Here is a 19782-nt window from a genome sequence, read left to right on the forward strand (position 1 = left end):
TATAAAATAAATTTAAGTACTTTATTAGGATTTCGTTAATAAATCGTTAAAACGTTACGGGGTTATTAATAAGTTTAAAAAGGAGAACTTAATATTTAAAGGATTTATACTTAGTTTAAAATGTCGTTAAATTTTAATCCTAGAGTTTTATACGAATCCTGTGAAATATTTAGCGGATATCGATTTTAGTGTATATTTTAACCTTAATTATTTTACTAAAGGTTTTATTAATTAGCGGCAGCGGATACCGGTCTTTTTTAATAAATATATTTAGTTTACGATAATTAACGTAAAAACGGAGTCCTTTATTAGTTTTTCGTATAAACAAAATAGGCGCTATTTATAGAGTAATACTATTAATAATAAAACCCTTTTTTAAAGCGGCGGTAACGTATTTTTTATAAGCTTTAAATTTTTCGAGGGATATTTTATAAAATAGGCTAAATTTTAAGTCCTCGGGGCTCTTTTCCTCTTTTAAGTTTATTCGATAATCGCTTACGCTTCCTCGGTACGGCGCGATAATGTCGAATTAGGTTTTATTAAAAACATTATGGTATTTATAATAATTAAGGGGTATAGCTTTTTTAACTTTTTATTTTAAAGTTTCCTCGTCGTTTAGTAAAAAGTCGTTTTTAAAGTCGATAACTCGGTTAATATTATTTAAGCATACGATTTTTATAACGTTAAAATCGATATTATTAAAAAATCCGCTTACGTTTAAAGTTTATACCTCGACGGGCCCTAATTTATATTATTTTACGCCGTTTCGTTTTAGCTTGTAAAGGGGGTTTTTCGAGGGACGACCCCTTTTAGGTAAAAATCCTTTAGTTAAGCGCGGGGGTAGTAATTTATCGAGTTAACGGTTTATTTTAAAGATTTCGGGATTTTTAAACCGGTTCCTCGGAGGCGGCTTTAATATAACATAGCGGGGTAGTATCGGTCCTTTTATTATTTAACCTTGGTTATTTATTTTTTATTTTTTAATAAACTATTTAATACGTTATTAGACTGTTTTTATAGTAGCCTAAGGAACTGCCTCCGGTTCCCTAGGCTAACTTAGGGACGAGCTATCGCTCGAGGTTTCCGGTTTATTTATTATAATAAGCTATTAATAATTAAATTAAAGCTTCGGAGAAAAAGTTCTATCCCGTTTTCGTTTATTTTCGATAGATATTTTTTTTTGCTTTTAAATAACGTTTTAATTATACTCGGGTTTTTTTAAAAACTATTTTACTTTCGTAATATCGATATTTCGGGTTTAGGCTTTTTGCTAGTTTTTTAAAAAAATTAGCCGCTTTCTTCGATAATTTATTATAACGTCGTATTCTTTAAACTATTTTCGTTCGATAATAAAATCGTGTTTTATATTAATTATAAAAAAGGGTATAAAAAGTATTTTATATTTTTATATTTTAAAGTTTAAAAAGAGGGCGATATTAATTAATTAAAAGGATTTGCCGTCGTATCCTCCGATAATTTTAGGTTAAAACTTAGTTAATTATCGAGGGTTTAATTACTTTATTACTTTACGGGCTAATTTTACGCTTATAAACAGTTTTTCGTTAGTTCCCGTGTCCGCGAGTATATTAATAATAGTAATAAATAATTTATTACTTATTATAATATAAGTAAAGGTAAGAGGGTCTTTTTTAAGGTAGGTCTATAAAAATTAAAAGGTATATTTTATATATTTAGCTCGGATAATATCCTTGGGAAGGAGTTAAAATTCTTTAAGGTATTTAATTTTCCGAGTTATCGGAGTTTTTTTTAAACGGGCAGAGCTAAACGAAACGGTCGATTTAAGATTAATAAAATTATATTTTATTAAAGTTATTAATTCGTTAACTCGCTTAATACGTTATTAATCGAGGGTTTTTTTATTAAAATAGTTTCGGGAAAAATATCCGGTTTTTTTATAATTAAAATATACTTCTTTAATTAAAAACTCTTTTATTTTAACGGTAAGAATACGACGGGAGATGTCGGTCTGCTTAGACGATCCGGCAACGGAGCTACCGGCGGAATTAGTTTTAAGGGTAATGCTCCGTTTAATACTTTTTCCGGTAATTTTAACGTTATCCTTTTTTTTACGCCGTTACGTTAAACGTAATTACGATTTTATTAATAATTATATAGAAAAATAATAAAATAGAATTTATTAAACAAAATATTATTATTATAATAATTAATAATTATTTTTTTATTTAATTAAGCGGGTAATTTATCGTTAAGCTTTCGTTTATAATCGTTTTTTTTAACGCGGGCGTGTCCGGTTAGCTTAATAAATTCGAGTCGAAAGGTTTAAAAGCTATTATTAAGTTTTATAGTTAAGTTTTAAAAAGCTTTACGGGCCTTTTCGTAAGCGTTAAAGTTATGGTATTATTCGTATAAGTGATTTAAGAGGTTTTTAAAAGTTTTAATTAAAGGGTTATCCTACTTATTAATAACGAAGGGGTATAAGTTCTCAGCGGCTTTACCGTTAACCCGGCTAATAATATAGGTATATTTATTTTTATTAATAGGGTAGTAGTTAATATTTATTTTTAGCTTATTTTTTAAGGTTATAAACTAGTAATCGAATTTAATTTTAGAGTTTTTTTTATTAATAAATAAAAGAGGGTCGAATATTTTAATACTTCGTTTAAAGCTACTAAGCAACGTAACGCCGGTACGGGTCGTTTTTTTATTTAAACCGAAACTCCTCGGTTTCGGATTAAAAAATTAACGATATATTAATTTAATTGCTAGATTTCTTCGTCTTTCTTTATAACGATTAATATAAGGTTTTTTTTTCTTAGTGAGTTTACCGTCTTTATTTAGTTCTCTATTTTAACTATTTTTTTAATTAACGTCGTTATTTAAATCCTTTTCGCCGAGGACGGTAATTTATATATAGCTCTCTTTTAAGCTAGTATTAAAGTTTTTAAAAATCTTTATTAAATTAAAGGCTTAATTTTTAAAGTTTATTATAAAAAAGGTTCGCAGTTTAAACTTCTTTTAAATAACGGTCGGGTTTTTTTTATATATTTTATCGAAATATCCTTTAATAATTAAGCCTTTGCGCCTAGGCTACTAAGTTTTCGCGGTTTCGGTAAAAACTACGAAAGGTATCGCGGGAGTATTATAATAAAAATTATATATAATAGTTAATCGTTTAATCTTTTTTCGATATTTTCGTTTATAACGTTAAAAAAATTATCGGGAAAGAAAAACGCTCGTAATTTAAGTTTAACCTCGACTTAATATAATTAATAGAATAATTCGGGGGCGGTGATTTTCTATTCTAAGTCGCTTTTAATATCGAATAGTAAGTCCTCGCCTTCGCGCCCGGTAATAACGTTTTAATTGCTTATATTTATCGGGTTTATACTAAGGTAAACAAAAAATACGCGTTTAATTAATAAGGAATTTCGCGCGGCACGTTTCTTTAAGCTCGCGAAAAAGCGGTTAATATCGTTAATATTAAAACGCACCGATTTACGAGCTTATTCTATACGCGCATCGCGCTTTTTTAAGCCGGCGGCTATTTTAATTAATTACTTTATTTAATTAAAATTAATCTAGGTTTTAGTTTTTAAAAAAGTAAGATATTTATAAGGCCTTTCTAAGCTTAATAAATTAAATCTTTTTCGGTAATATTATAATTATAGTAATTCGAGAGGTAAGGCTATAAATTATTACTTTATTATAGAAAACCGAAAAAAATAAGGAAAAAAAGAAAAGGTCTAGCCTTACCGGGACGATTTCCTTATTTAAATAAATAGGGAAAAGTTAAGTGGCGCTCGGGTTATCTCTTACATGCTTTTGCCCCACTTTAATTAATAAGGCCATTAAAAGCCTATTTTAAAGTGCGCCGTAGTAATATAATAATAATAAACTAATTCTACGTTAAAAAAGCCGATTAAGTTATTATAATACGGGATATATTATAGTAAAGGGTGCGCACGGTTAAATCTTTTATTAAAGAACATAGCCTGTTTTATATAAAATTAACTACTAATAACTTTAAAGGAAACGTATAGTCTCACGCTAACATTACTATAATAATTAATAACCTCTATGGACGAAACCCTTAAACCCGAACCTAAATAAAAAGTAGCCAACCCCTTAATCCAAAAAGATCCCCAACGGTATACCAAACCCAACCACATAATTCGGCATATCCACCACCTCCGTCAATTTCAAGCTGCCCGCCACACTAGCCAGCATATACGCCTCCTCCCACACCATGCCCTTCTCGGCCACGAGCCAAGCCAGCACGCCGCGGATCGCCTTCCTCGTCGCCTCGCGCATGTCCGCATCGACGCCCAGGGCCATGAACTCGCGCCCCTCATCCTTCTTCGCCACGCCGCCATCGAGCTCGGGCCGGGTCTCCCGGGGCGCCGTCACGATCGCGGGGCCGTGGGCGCACCAGCTCTTCGCGTTCGCGCCCTTCTCGACCGTGACACGCGTCTCGACCGCGGTCCCGCAGATCTCGCCGTCGCCCTGCGCCGCGTACCCGTCCCCGGCGCTGAGCAGGGCGCCGGGCACCTGGACCGGAAGATAGAGCGAGCTGCCGCGAGTAATGTGCCGCGTGTCGAGGTTGCCGCCCGTGTGCAGCATGGGCGGCACCATGGGGTGGTCGCCCCCCTCGGCCGGCGCAATGCCGATGGTGCCCCGGAACGGGGAGAAGGGGACGCGGATCTTACCCTTGAGGTGTTCGCTGGTCGTTGGGAACTCGATGTAGCGCCTCTCGGCGGCGCCGCCGAGGTCCCACATACGTAGCGCCGGCGGCTTATCGGCGAACTCGTCGGCGAGAATTCCGAACCCCGGAAAGATCGCGGTCCAGCCGTAGTCGGCCGTCTCCAGCTCGAGGAAGTCGATACGCAGCACGTCACCAGTGTCTGCGCCTTCTATGTAAACCGGACCATGGCCCGGATCTGCTTGGGTGAAGTCAAAGCTCGATAGGGCTTCTTCAACATTGTCCAGACGGATCTAGTTGTACTAGGTAAGCTGAGGCACTGAGGGGAAGAGCTAACTATGCTTCTACCTGATTGTTGCCTCCGTCATGCAGATCAAATGAAATCTCGGCTCCGGAAGGCACAGTGAGCACCGGTGGGAGATCTCGAGACCACCTGAAGTGTTTAGTACTAGGGTGGATATGGAACGAATTTGCCATTCTATTCTCGTAAAGCCAGCACCAGGTATTCTGAAAATGATACCCTGATTTCGGTCAAAATGACAGAATGTATGTATGTAGTGAATACCGAGGAGCTCATGAGCAACGAATCAGACCCGAGTATACCTCTCACCTGGAAACCCCGCTTCGACGCATTGCGGTATAGCAAACACCCGGGTTGCTACCTTGAGTGATTGCTCTGCGAAATGAATGACTCGAGACTCGGACTCAACGATTACCTAACAGCAAAACAGCCTACGGTTCAAGAGTCTACCAGTTTATAGGAGTTGGAGCTACAAACAAGTCACAGAAGCAGAAAACATGCAGGAGTTGTCTAAACGTAAAATCAATTCCTCATAACTACAGAGCGAACCAAATGGACGACAGCTAATATAGGATCCACGCTCTGTGCCTTTGTAGCTTTTCCGGTATCCACGGTCGCATCATTCCTTGTCCACCAAGGCGTCGCATTTCCTCCCGGGCGCCTAGGTCCAACCCGTAAATGCGAGATTTTGTCTCATAATCGTCGTGAAATGTGGTATGAGACCGATGTTTATCAGCTTGCTGATAAGTTTCTTACAGCTTGTCGTAGTACTGTACAAATTGATTAGTGAATGTTTCAACACATAAGAGGAGCTTGGATGTAAACTTACGTTGCTGACGTCGGGCACATCAACCTTAAGACCCTTGCGCTTACGGATGGTGTTGACGATACCACCGACCTTGGAGGTGTTGTCGAGGGGCGAACCACCGGGAAGGACTTGCCAATGGTCGAAGACCATCTGGGGGAAGGCCTGGCCACCAGTTCCCTGTCGGAGATCGGCGTTGAAACCGAAAGACTCCATGACGGGCAGGTAGGCCTTGATGGTGAAGAGAGGGGTACCGGGACGCTGCTCCTCAGCGAAGACGTGACCTCTGCGGCGGGTAAGGACACCGTAGACACCACCCATAGCCTGCTCGGGCACTTGAATCTCGACCAGGAAGACGGGCTCCTGGAGAGCGGGCTCGGAAAGCAGAGTAGAAGCGTACAGGACGCGACGGGTGGTGGGCATGATCTGACCAGCACCACGGTGAATGGCATCAGCGTGGAGGGTGACATCCATGATGTTCCAGCGGACACCACGCATGGGCTCCTCAGCAACGGGACCCTCACGGGTGGCCCACTGGAAACCGGAGACAACGGAGTCCTTGATTTCGTTCAGGTACTGAACAGCCTTGGTCTGGTCAACCAACAGGTTAGGGCCCTGGGTATCGGGACCGAAGCACCAAATCTTGCGGGCATCGGTGACATCCCAACCGAAGTCGTCGGCCAGAGTGCGGGCACGAGTCTTGAAATCCTCACGGGGAGAGATCTTGCCAGCCTCAATAGCCAGGGCAAGCTCCTCGTCAATGGGCTCAGCCGTCATGTAGATACGGTTGTGCTTGTTGGGCGACTTGGACAGAGCTGTCATGCTAGACTTGCCAGCAATCGACTCACGGTAACCGACGACAGGGTCGGAGATGATAAGAGGAACACCAGCGTGGTCGTTCTCGAGATCGTTCAAGCAAATCTCGAGATGGAGCTCACCAGCACCGGCGACGACGTGCTCACCGGACTCGTTGGAGGAAGTCAGAACACAAGGGTCAGACTTGGAGAGACGCTTGAGACCTTCGACAAGCTTGGGAAGATCCTGGGCGTTCTTGACCTGGACGGAACGCTGGACGACAGGGGACACGGAGAACTTCATGACCTTCATGTTGTGGGCGGTCTCGCTGGTGGTGAGGGTACCAGACTTGAGCAGGAACTGATCGATACCGACCAGACCGACAATGTTACCAGCAGGCATATCGTCAATGGGGTCGACCTTGCCGCCCATCATGAGAACGGTACGCTGGATGGCCTTGATGAAAAGATCCTCCTTCTTGCCAGGGATGTAGTTGGGGCCCTGGATGCGGACCTTCAGACCGGAACGGACGGTACCGGCGAAGACACGACCGAAGGCGTAGAATCGACCCTTATCGGAGGTCGGCACCATCTTGGAGACGTACAGCATGAGGGGACCCTTGGGGTCACAGTCACGGATGGCAATGGCGGCCTCGTCATCCTGAGGACCCTCGTACAGAGTCTCGACACGGTACTTCTGGGCCGTGACGGGGGAAGGCAGATGAAGAATCATCATCTCCATCAGGGAGTCGGCGGCGGGCAGGAAAGTCTTCATGACAGCCTTGAGCAGCTGCTTGCCCTCCTTGTCCTTGTCGGCGGTCTCGAGCTTCAGGTCGAGCTTGGAAAGAAGAGTGGTAACCTCATCCTTCTTGAAGTTCATGACAGCAGAGAAGATCTTGAAAATGGGGTCCAGGATGAACTGGTTGAAGGCACGCTCAAGCTCCTTGCCCTCGTGAGAGCTCTTGGTGGTCCACTTCTTGGTGTGGGGGTTGAAGTAGTTGTCGCCCCAGAGACGCTCCATCATCTTGTTACGGTCGACACCGAACTTCTTGGCGTAACGGGTGGCGAACTGGCGGACAGTGAAGGCCCAACCGTGGAGACCGGAACCGAAAGCAACGGTTCCCTTGTAGGGGTAGACCTGGAGGTCACCGAGAGACTTGTCGAGGTAAGTCGAGATGACGACGTTGACGGACTCGATGGTACGGGAGAAAGACTGGTACAAGTCCTCCTTGGAGACCTGAAGCTCGAGAAGAGCACGATCGACCTTGTTGATAATGACAACGGGCTTGATGCGCTCGGCAAGAGCCTGGCGAAGGACGGTCTCGGTCTGGACACAGACACCCTCAACAGTGTCGACGACAACCAGAGCACCATCGGTGACACGCAGGGCAGCAGTGACTTCGGAAGAGAAATCAACGTGACCAGGCGAATCGATCAGGTTGATCAAGAAGCCGTTGCCCTCGGTCTTTTGGTTCTGGATGTCCTTAATGTCCTCCTCGGAGGGGAGCTCGCCGTACAGGGAAATGGCGGTGGACTTGATGGTGATACCACGGTCCTGCTCATCTTGACGTGTGTCGGTGGCACGGGCATCTCCAGCCTTGGCGGAAGAGATAATACCGCACTTGGCCAGCAGAGAGTCGGTGAGGGTAGATTTGCCGTGATCGACGTGGGCAATAACGGACATGTTACGCACGTTGGACCTGTGTTGTATTAGTAACTGTTCCCAAGTCGTTGTAATCGGTTCTCTGGTGTTGAATACTTACGGCTTGTCCATCAATTTACGGACCTCGTCCACGGCCACGGGGGGGTTAGCATGCGTTTTATATCATTATGGTGATGAAACTTTGGTGTTGAGGATGTCGAGCCATCAGGGGTGGGGAAGTTGGACATCAGGCAATCATCCCCAAGCGAAGAAAAACCGGATGGGGAAATTCCCGATGTATCGAAAGGCAATGATAACTCTGTATTGAACTTACTGAAGCTGTAGAGAAACAATAATTAGCATAGTCTCGATGAAATGGTGGTGGTGAGGATCTGGTGTTGACGATGCCAAGCCCCGCGGGGCGGCAACCATGGACATTGCGCTATCGTAGCAACGCAAGAAACCGCCATGGCAGTGATGACCGACGTCTATGAAAATGAGGACGGATAGGCAGTGAACTTACTTGACCATCTTTGCGGTGTTTTACGGGCGAGACCCGACGAAAACCTGTGATGTGTGGTGTTGAACGACCCGGTGGTGCGGGGTTGTGCGAGGCGAGAAAGAGACCTCTTCTGTGCAAAAGTCGATCAAGAACGATCGACGAGACAGATTGAACACAGGAAAACCGAAGAAGAAGTTGATGTTTATAAGTCGCACGCAGCACCAACAGAAGGCTCTCCCTGCAGTGGTTATGTGAAGAGGAGGAGGGGGGAGTTAAGGGAAACTGTCGCAGTCGAATAAACTGGTCAAAGTGCGGGGCTGCAGTAAAAAAAAACTGAGGGGAGCTGGCCCCACCTGGTCGGGCGTGTGAAAGTTGGTGGTGCTGTTAATGGGACAACTTCATCCAAGCCCTAATTAGGTTGCGAATTGCCACTGGGTGCTCTGGACTGTCTACTGCTTATCTCACGTTTTTCCATTGGAATAATCGATGTCCCATTGAATACATTAGAAAAAGACACTGGAATCACCCGGTTATCCCGTTGATCCCAGTGTCTCGTCTGCCACAATAGCTGTCATACGCCACTGGAGTCATCGTCCTGAAAAACAAACTTATTCAATGGGATGACTGTCTTGCCTACGGAGTACGTGCTGTACCTATGGAATATCTGTGGGATAACTGAAACTGGGCGGGCGAGCGGGGAGGACTCATCATCTTATCGGGCGGTGGAATTTCTAAGCAAATGCTGATTTGGTGCGCCGAAAACACACGCAGGGGGGACTGTGTACTGCCACAGCCTGTCCGGGTCTGGGTCTGGACTGGTGTCTCGAGTCTGATATTGACGGCGCATTTACCCACTCTGGCCACTCGCCTGACGAGAACATGTGGGATGATGCCACTTGACTTGCTGGGCGAATTTCGACCGAATTGCCTTCTCTCTCTGTCTCCCCTCCCCCCAATGCAGTAGCAAGGCTTGCTCATCCGGCGTGACTCTTTCTTAAGTCCGAGAGACTAGGAGGAAGAGCTTCGCAGCTAGGCATGGATGACAGCTTGAATAAGACCTCGACTAACGCACTAGAGGTAATGCTGCAGACACAGGCCTAAACTCAAAAGAGTCCAGGAATTGGGCATGAAGTGGAAGACCATCACATACGAACTCTAACTGGAGCGCTGCTTTCTCCCTGTCCCTCATGCAGGCAACATCTGGGAACAAGCCCCGCCACCCATTCCAGTACCAATGATCTCCCACCACACTCACCACGAGGATGCCCATCCCTCACCATGCTTTTTCTCCTGCAAGAGACACTCCTATGTGTATTTCGTATGTCTGATCAAAGGGCAAATACAGCTCTTTTACCCAGGATCTCTAGGTTGTATCCCAGCCCAGTTGTTGCGGAGCGTGAAACTGTAAGGGCCAGCACTCTCTGGCAGCACCAAGCTGTTCTTTGGGTTCTGGCGTACCACACCCCACAAGCAGAATAAGCTTCCCGGTGGGAAAATGTTCGTTCTCAGTTCGTGAATCTTACCGCAGCTATGATGCCCACTGGTCACCTACTTGCAGGTGATACATGCAGCATCAAGCTGAAGCAAACCCCGGGACGTCAGTTCTGCTCAGTGTTGCCCAGCTACCATGGACTACCCCTCTCTTTACCCGAGCAGCACTTTCTTTTGCTCCTACTCCGAAGTGGGGGACAGCACCAACAGTGTGGGCTGGAGGGGTAATTCAGCTAAGCTTATCTTATCGATAGCTACTATACCAATGACATACTCCTAAGGATGTCATAGGCAAGGCTGCCAGGTGTGACTTACACCGAATAGAAGATATCAGGAATATTGATGTAAATGTTCAATGATTTGTATAATCACGTTGTGAAATTTGAACCGTGAATTTATTGGGCTGTTCCCTAAAACGCAATTCCGGAAATAGCGATCACGACTTCAACCATCACCATCCAAAGATCTGCCCTAGCAAAGACCTGAATTGGCCCTCGGAGAGCAGTGCGGTCTCGGGTTTGGAACTGAGAAGAAGAGAAAAATAGAAGGACGAGCATCTGCAGCGATCCTCAGGATGTCCCAGCCAAAGCAAAGAACGTACCTCGACCTAGTGAAGGCATGCGATAATTATCCCCACGTCGACATCTCGCAGCGGCCCTACTCGCAAGATGACCAAACCGCGCTCTACCAGCTCCTCCTCCCTGGAGACACTCGGCCCCATGGATTCATGCTTCCGTCCATTGTGCAGAAGATGCCGTGGACGTCGAACTTTGTCATTACCCACGACCCCTTCGGCCCGCGTAATGTCCGCGTCCTCGACCCGTCCAATGGAGCCGATACCGCCAACGTCATCAATGCTGCTTTCAAGGAGGTGATCCAGGCAGCTTCGGATTCAAAGGTCTTTGGAAATCTGGTTCGGCCACATCCGGAGGACTACAAGGTTCTGGGGGCTAATTACGACGGAAAGCGTGTTCAGCTGTTGAGAGCTGCTGCAGGGCTATTTGGAATTTGTTGTCGCGGCGCGCACATGACAGTCTATATCCGCACATCCGCCGGCGATATCAATATTTGGGTTCCTCGGCGCAGTCGACACCTCAAGACGTGGCCAGGCAAGCTGGATACTACCGTAGCTGGCGGCGTAAGGGCCGAGGAGTCGCCGTTTGAGTGCATCATCCACGAGGCTGATGAAGAAGCTTCGCTGCCCGAGGACTTTGTCCGCAAACATGCGCGGTCTGCAGGAGTGGTCACGTACGTCGCCGAGAGCGCGGCTGGCTCCGGAGGGGAGCTAGGTCTGGTGGTGCCCGACGTGCTGTATGTCTACGACCTCGAGGTGGGGTCGGACGTTACCCCCAAACCCCAGGATGAAGAGGTGGAAGAGTTCTATTTGATGTCGGTAGAAGAAGTCAAGGAGGCGCTTCTGCGAGAAGAGTTCAAGACGAACTGCGCTTCGGTTATGATCGACTTCTTTGTTCGGCATGGCATACTTACAGACGACAACGACCCCGACTTCCTGGAGATCGTTACACGACTGCATCGTAGCCTGCCCGTTCCAACCCGCTCGCTGTGAAGCCAGAGCCCGCCCATTTTTGAGTAATCCATGACCGTAATAGGATAAGTCTCCTGCCCGTCCCTTTTACATGGCTTAGGTTCTCGTTCCTTCGGTTGAATGGACTGGTCTTAGCTGCGCGGAGCTGAGCTTGTGCGGAACATTTCAGGCCTATCAAATCAACAAGAAGACCGAGGAAGAGGTCATCTGTAGTGTTTGTATCGAATCGCTTTTCAGCGAGTCCTCACATTCAGTATTCTATTCTAGCTATGTCCGCGCAGCAAGTAGCATAGTTGAGCAACATCACACGGATAGGAGAATGAATACCAGCACTTTCTCTCATCAACAACCCCCATACCCCATACCATAAGAACATGATACCCTGCTTGGGCTATGTTTTTGGGACAAGGAAACCAGCTCCAAATGCCATACTTTTGCTCTCCGTAGTTGCTCAGCACGTGGGATAACACCTTTATCCCTCCAATTTTTATACTCGTGGGCCTGCCCCAAAGATTTATATGCATCTTTTTCCCCTCCCACAAATCAAGTATTTGAGGCTTTAGTCGGCATCGCATATGAGAATCTGGCAAGTGAATGGTCGGTTTCGCCCGGGTAGACTTTTGCAACGGTTCCTAACGGTTGCAATGCAGAACCGGGGGATACTGTCCATTGTGCCCAAAGACGGTGACTGGATATCATGCAACGACAAGTAGATAGGCGCCCAGGGCCTGTGAGGAACGATCTTCGTTTCCGCAACTGGTATTTGAACGATGTACCTGTACAACTATGTGTGAGCAATACCGTTTCTCAACCCCTCCGACTGCAGGCTCAAAGAGAGGCGTTGAGATTTCAATAAAGGCTTCTCATTGCCGACTTACAAGGAAATAGTAGTGCACGGCGGTCTTTTTTTTTTTTCTCTCTTTTTTGACAAAGGAATATATCAATCAATATGGTACTTTTGGAAGAAGATGAAATTGAAATTTGGTTTGAATAGGTGCTTTAAAAGAGCTTGATCAAGAAGTAGTACAGTATCCCAATCGTCTTCTCAAACCACTGTGCCTTAGCTCTGCTTTGGCAACCAGCACAGGTCTTGATGTTGTGGGCGAGTGCAGCTGACATTGCGATGGCTGGATAAGGCGTAGTGTCGAAAAGGGGCTGGTAGTGGTTGGAGGTGTGCTACACTGTCCTGGATGGAGCTTTGCTGATTCTTGGGATGTCTGCAAAACGGGAGACGCTCATGATCCCGAGCTCAACTTATATATCTTCATGGCCCGACAACAATGAAACATTGACATGTCAAAGGCGCTCCCGTTAATCAAACAGTAAAAGCCTCTCGGGCACACAATGGAAAATAACATCTAGACCGCTCGAGGCCGCCCCCGAGCCCAAACAATGGCGCTAAAGCCACAGGGTGCCGGTATGACAATACTCTTATTTTAAGCTACCTTTTCCCTACTTACTTAGTTCGGACGGTATCCCGAGATCTTTTTCAGCTCCCGGGCACGATGTAGCTGCTAGAGATCTGTACTAGCAGTGGCCCGAACAGGAGCTAACCACATCACTCGGCCTAATGCGACGGAGCTCCAGCTGATGTTGTGAACCCTTTACCCCCAAACGTTAGAGCTACTGCAGCCTGGATGTTTACTTCCTTTGATAAGATCCAATAGATTAGCAAATCTTGTGGCCTGGGTATCGCGAAGTGTCTACCGGCGATCAAAACTAGTTAGTGTTCGGCGGGCTGGGCATCGAGGGCAACCAGTCAGAAGCCCCAAAGCGAACGCCGCCAAATTTATCAACGAAATTGTACCCTGATGTAAACGGCCATCCATTGAGGATTGCGTGAGCTGGAACTGTCGCATCACGGTGAACTTGGTCCGTAGGTTGCGGACTCCTGCGGCAGCTCGACCGGATAATGCCCTGAGGCCAGCCTCGAGCTACCACGCGTACCAGCCGGATTGCGAGTCTTGCAAAAGAACTTGGCTACAGCGATGAGCTAGCTCCCGCAGGCGGCGATGTCGACGATTCTAGTGAGAAGGGGAATAAACCGCCCAATAACGAAAACACTTTCGGATGCCACCGCGCTAGTCCAATACCTAAACCTTCTTACGAGGAACCTCATATCAGCAAGCACCATGATCCTCTGCCGCAACCCTTTAGAAGATACAAATCAGCCGAGTTTGACATTGGTGCTTGGGAACTATAATGTCCAAGACGACTTGGCAGGGAGCGACCGGATCTTCTTATCAAGGCGTGGCTTACATGTATATGCATTTGCCAAGACCGAAATAGCCCACGATAAAACGTCAAACATTTGGCAACCTTGGGTCTGAATAATACATTTTCAAACCCGAAATTTCTTCTAAAAATATCTCGTAGTAGTTAGCGCTGCAGCACTGAGCAGACTATTTGTAAGCGTAAGAAGACATACAAGACCGCATGTACGCTCGAACCCAATGTTTATATCAACCCAGGCCGGGAATTTGAGCATCCGAGCTCCTCTCTCACTGCTGCAATATTATCCTATCCTCGGTCGTATGGCCTTATCATCACGTTAAGTGATCGCAGTGGGTTAGGAAGGAACGAACCTATTCTAAAAATTCCATTGTTCGAGATGTACACCTCCTAAAGTTCGCTAAATAACTGCCTAAATCATCGCAGAATTGTCTGATACGTGCAAAATATCAAGTCAATGATAATCAATATGTCGTTATTATCGTGGATCATGCAATCTTCCCCTTAGCCCCTCTCTGTCGTGGGCAATTTATCACCAATCATCCGGCCCAAAATGCGTTCCGTTTGCAACGCCTTTCAGGGCGCAGGCTTGCCAGTCGCAGCCCTGTTTGTAGACCTCGGTTCCCCACCACGAGAAGCCATCCATCCAGCCGGGATAGATGAACCCGAAGAAGACGATGACGATGCCGAAAGCCAAACCCGAGTCGAGAGCCGCACTCAATGTCATGGTGTACTTGGACCACCAGGCGCTGGCGCGGTTCTTGATCTGGTAGTTGAAGACGTAACACATCAGGGCCCAGACGGAGAAGTTGAGGCCCGTGGCTGGAGGGATCCAGCTCAGCGACCCGAACAGGACCGGGAGGTTGATCTTGCGGACTATGCTGTTCTTCTTGTTGCGACCATAGAGCCAAAGAGGGATGGGAGCGATGGCCCCAATCAGGAAACCCCAGACTAACGGACGGTATGTCGCACTGGGGCCGAAGAACTTGGCTGGGCCTACAACGCCCCAAAGGATGGAACCGTTGAAATGGACTCGAGCTATCGGGCAAGTGAAGCCATTGATTGCGTCTGGTGTGCAGATGCCGGGGACATTCGTGAACATCCAGTTGAGAACGGCAATCTGGGTGAGTGAGGAAACGATTGTTGCCACCATCTGGACTTTGAAGAGAATCCGCGGTGGTATTTTCATATAATGGCCAAGCTTCAAATCTGCAGCGAATTTGATGCCTTGGGCCGACGAGATATAACCATACGTCACGAAGACCATGTTCGCGACGGGCCGCCCGGGAAAGACAAAGCCTGCGACGAGCTGGCAAATGAGGTAAATGCTGCTCTGCTGGTTCGTAACTGCCATCACTATGCCGATTGGGATGAAGAGTATGGAGCATATTCCGAGAGCTAGGAACAGACCATACCAGGGTAGATGAATGGGATAACTGATGACGGTGTTAGATACTTCGAAAAATAAAAGATCTGGGAAGTATCAAATAGTTCGGACTTACTATTCCACAACAAAAACCCCGATGGCTGTCATAGTAATCGCAGTCCATAAGTACCAGCTCAGTGGTACATCCTTATATCTCCTCATAAGCCGGTTATGGACATCTTCTCGGCTCATGAGGGAATCAAAATTCGAACTTGATCTCCTCAGAGTTCGAGACAGCCCATTCCGTGAGATGGGTGAAAGTCCCGTATCTCCGCCAGATAATGGCTGATAATCGGGCTTGCTTTCTTCCTCTGCTTCTTTCAGCGATCGTTTCCATTGCGTCCAAATGTCCTTCCCATGCCAACAAGCAGTATGTGTCAAAAGCGACGCCAGCCCGGCAAATTGCAGTCCATAGCTGAGGACATACGTAATGGGGAGGAAGACTCGGCTGTAGCTGTCATACCCGTCGCTATCGAATAAGAAGTCCGGTGTAAGAATCCGGCTGACATTATAGATCTTGCCAGTGTTGTCAAAGACCGACGATGAGAGGATGGGCATGTACGACGAGTAGAATGTGTTCGTATAATACGCAATGGGGGCAATTACCCACATCACAATGACCAACCCGCCAACCACATTCATGGCAGCCCAAAAAGGGGTCAATAAGGGCGAGCCAATGTAGGCAATCTGAGCCCAGTCAAAAGTGACCGGGAAAAGGCCCAATCCCGACACCACACCGAATAAGTTCGACACGACCACGTTGTTTGGCGCAAACCACGTGATCACATTGAAATAACTCAGTGCTGGCATGAGCAGGCCAGGGAAAAAGTAGAAGAGAAAGGCTCCGGTCCAAATTATATAGAAGAACTTCCAACGACTCATGGTCCAGCCGTTGGCTGGGTTGTTCTCTTCTTTGTGTAGTGTCGTAAACATGGCCGCAGACATGAGAGTACCCGGCCATATCATCCCGCTTGGCCGCACGAGAAATCGCCGGGTGAGGCCAGCAAATGCATAGCCTAGAATCTGGGTCGACAACGTGAGTAGCAGCTGGTACACGATACTGGCGTCCTGTTTATAGAACTGGGTTTGTTCCACGATGACATCGGTTGCAAAGGCGAAGCCGAAGGAGACGTTGCTGCTGACATACACGCAGCTGTGCTCCTTCTCGTTCCAACTTCCCTGAGCAAGCCAAAGACGAAACCGTTCTCCGCGGCTTCTTTTCTTGGAAAGATCTGTGCCCTCGCTGCTAGGCCGAAGTGCACTGGATGCGTCTGTCCTCTCGCCATCCATGAATTCTTCAGTTGGGTCAGTCCGCCGTTTTAATGCGAAATCCCACAGTAAACCGAGAGGGTGAACAAGAAGCAATGCTATAACCGGAGTAATTGCGACACTTGGGTATCTCAAAGAAAAGAAAAGATTGGTAGAAGATCCGAGAATAGCGAATAACGTAGACAAAATCCACATGCGAGGGGTGTTTATGGATAGGGTAGTATTGTCTGTTGGGGAGACCGAGGCGCGAACTTGGGGGTACGGAGAGTTATCAGGCGGATCCTCGTCGTTTATGTCGGCTGTAAAGTCCCCGTCGGAACCATGCGCATCATCCTCCTCGTCGCCGCCATGCAATGAGCTTGAGCTCGACTTCGCATCTATAATGGGTTCGCTTGACAGAGATGTTTCTGTGACCCCGAACCGGCCTTCGACACCACCAACAACAGTGGAACCCCCGATTTCCTCTGATATTCTTCTTCGTCTTGATAAAGTCGACATGCTCTCGCATGCCAAGCCATTGGACCGAGTAGTGCTCTGAGACTTGCGCCGCCGCGAAGTATCGGCTTCGGCTTCGGTCGAGCGCCTGTGGGGTATTTCTGTCAGATCATCGTCGCCGCCGTCGATTGCGTCATCCTCGACAGGATTCAGAGGTGCCGCGCCGTACGACCCGGTACCGAAGCCCGGCGACGAGCGGATAAGTAGGGGAGCCTTCGACATTGGGCCTCGTCGCTCGTCTACGGCCAGACGGATCACCTCAGTCTCGCAAGGAGTGTGGAGATCATAGTTGTCGTGGCATGCGCTGCTGTCGCCATGGGACCCTCGAGAATTTGCAGGAGGCAGGATCTCGTCTAGCACGGTGCCCGGGTCCTCAAGCAGGGCAGTGGAGGGGTCATGGGCTGATGAAGTTATAACGGCGGCAGGCGCATGGTGCTCCGTGGGGCTGGACTTGGTACGTAATGTGGGACTTTTGGGATTTCTGGGGCGGATGGGTTCTAACGGGAAGGTATCTTGCGCCGGAGTAGTGGGGATGGACGACGGTGACAGCGAATGATCATGGCTCTTCGCATGCGACTGTGGCATCGGAGAAGACTGGAAGGAAAAAGCAAGGCACGCGAGACAAGGCTACCGAGGTGTGGTTTCCCAAAGGTGACAGGCGTTAGCAACACACGAGGGGGATGGCGCGCGCAACCGCCGGTTGACTCGATGCCCAATGGAGAGAATGAGTCAAGCAGGTGATACGGCCGACTGCCCTACACCCTATGGAATGGCTGTATGGAGGATGCAAAATATTGGAAGCTAGCCTAGGTAGACGCAGCAGCTGGTAATACCCTGGTCGTAAGAGCAGGACACTGGATATCCCCACCTTGACGACTGCACATGTGCAGATTTACTGATTTGGAACGGCCTAGCGCAACACATGGACGGAGAGAGAGAGAGCTAAAGAATGGATCGAGGCGACGATAGAGGTGTTCGATGCGAGGGATATAGTACGTATGTATGTATGTATGTATGTATGTATGTACGTACGCTGCAGATGTAGCATAGAATAATAGGTAGGTACGTGGAGTGATGCATGCAGGTGGTCTGCTGGCTTGCAGTCTGGAATTTCTCAGGTGGCCTTTAGACGTCAGCCAAAACTTATTCTGGCATGGGCTGTCGCTGCGGCAAAGGCGGCTGGCTGGCTTGTGAGGCTCCCCAATCGACACGCTAACCTGGCAACCCGGCTAGCGGGCCCTTGGAAAGTTTCGCTGTTGATCAGATTGATAAGATCGATAGACACTGGCAGTTTTGTGCCACACGATGCATCGAGAAACGCCCGAGAGTTCGAGCCTCCTTTATTAGCCAATGTGCCCATCCTGCCATCCTCTGTTTGGCTGACATTCCACCTATCTGCGTGCTCCCGCTCCTGCCGCTCCATCCGCTCCATACTCGTCCTTCACTGGCTGGCTCTTGGCAAGCAGCGCAGCGTTCGTATTGGTACATCGTTACGGAGGCAATCCCCTTGCTGCCATTTCTCATCTAGTTTGTTCTGTTCTGGGTCTGCACCAGCCCGACGTTGATAGGCGGGGTTGTATTGTAGCTTGACCTGTGGGCTCAGACGTCACTGCTATCACAACGCCGTTTCATGGGGGTTTTTATCGCCGATTCGGTAGCACATATGCCCATATCTTCCTCGATACTCGTACTGCATTCACCAGATTGCTTAAGGGGGGCTGCAATGATGCAGCAGTCGCCGGAAATGAACTCGACAGCCTTGAAAACAGCGAAAACGCAGCTGCGGACTCTCATGAAGCAGAGGCTTGTCAGCATACCATCCGATTCGGTAACATCTCAGAGTCAGCAATAACCTATTGACAGTAAAGCTCCGAGGATCGGCTAACATGATACTGTCTAGGCTTGCAAGCCTTCAACCGCTTGGCCAAATCTCAGCCCTATATCAACGCCAAGAACGTTGCAGTCTACTTGTCTATGCCCAATGGGGAGATTCAGACAGATTTGATTGTGAGGGACGCGTTGTCGTCTGGGAAGCGTGTCTTCGTGCCGTATCTTCACAAATCGGGCTTACCAGCGGCGGATGGTCCCACAAGACTCATGGATATGGTGAGTCTGAGAGATGTGCAAGACTACGAGTCTCTCCAACGCGACAAGTGGGGCATTCCAAGTGTTGATCTTACTACTGTCAATCAGAGGCAGCGAACCGTAGGGGAGCTCGGCGGAGAGCCTTCCGAAGATGCATCCCTTGATCTCATCTTACTGCCAGGGGTTGCGTTCGACGCCGACCCCAGCACTGGAGTAATCCGTAGGCTCGGTCATGGCAAAGGCTTCTATGATTACTTTCTGCATAGGTATACTTTGGCGGCTTCGGAACAAGACAGGGCCCCGAGCGGTCGACCGTCTGTATTGCTGTATGCGCTAGCTCTGAGAGAACAATTCCTCCCGCCATCTTCAGAGCACTCGGTCCCAGTTGGCCCGCATGACCAGCCCATAGATGGCGTCTTTCTTGGTGATGGCGAGCTCAAAGTGTCACCGACCGACCGATGAGCTTTGATAGGTGGATAAAATAGACAGCCATCAACCGAGATTGTTCTGTTA

At 47.6% G+C, this 19782-nt stretch overlaps 4 protein-coding genes across 4 annotated transcripts; 2 read left to right on the forward strand and 2 right to left on the reverse strand.

Moving 5' to 3' along the window:
* Positions 1 to 4107: 4107 nt before the first annotated feature.
* Positions 4108 to 8355, reverse strand: PG986_005280 (elongation factor 2; the record flags this gene model as incomplete). The annotated part of the gene is made up of 3 exons (XM_066841502.1): positions 4108 to 4974; positions 5812 to 8281; positions 8345 to 8355. The coding sequence occupies 3 exons, from the start codon at positions 8353 to 8355 to the stop codon at positions 4108 to 4110; spliced, it is 3348 nt and encodes a 1115-aa protein (XP_066701364.1).
* A 2435-nt stretch (positions 8356 to 10790) lies between these two features.
* On the forward strand, positions 10791 to 11783 carry PG986_005281 (uncharacterized protein; the record flags this gene model as incomplete). The annotated part of the gene is made up of 1 exon (XM_066841503.1): positions 10791 to 11783. One exon carries the CDS (start codon positions 10791 to 10793, stop codon positions 11781 to 11783), a length of 993 nt encoding a protein of 330 aa, XP_066701365.1.
* A 2743-nt stretch (positions 11784 to 14526) lies between these two features.
* Positions 14527 to 17769, reverse strand: PG986_005282 (OPT-domain-containing protein; the record flags this gene model as incomplete). The annotated part of the gene is made up of 2 exons (XM_066841504.1): positions 14527 to 15430; positions 15497 to 17769. 2 exons carry the CDS (start codon positions 17767 to 17769, stop codon positions 14527 to 14529), a joined length of 3177 nt encoding a protein of 1058 aa, XP_066701366.1.
* A 1141-nt stretch (positions 17770 to 18910) lies between these two features.
* PG986_005283 (5-formyltetrahydrofolate cyclo-ligase) lies at positions 18911 to 19731 on the forward strand (the record flags this gene model as incomplete). The annotated part of the gene is made up of 2 exons (XM_066841505.1): positions 18911 to 19025; positions 19085 to 19731. 2 exons carry the CDS (start codon positions 18911 to 18913, stop codon positions 19729 to 19731), a joined length of 762 nt encoding a protein of 253 aa, XP_066701367.1.
* Positions 19732 to 19782: the final 51 nt, after the last annotated feature.

This window comes from Apiospora aurea (assembly GCF_038362705.1).
Source record: "Apiospora aurea strain CBS 24483 chromosome Unknown utg000004l_segment0_segment0, whole genome shotgun sequence".
NCBI lineage: Eukaryota > Fungi > Ascomycota > Sordariomycetes > Amphisphaeriales > Apiosporaceae > Apiospora > Apiospora aurea.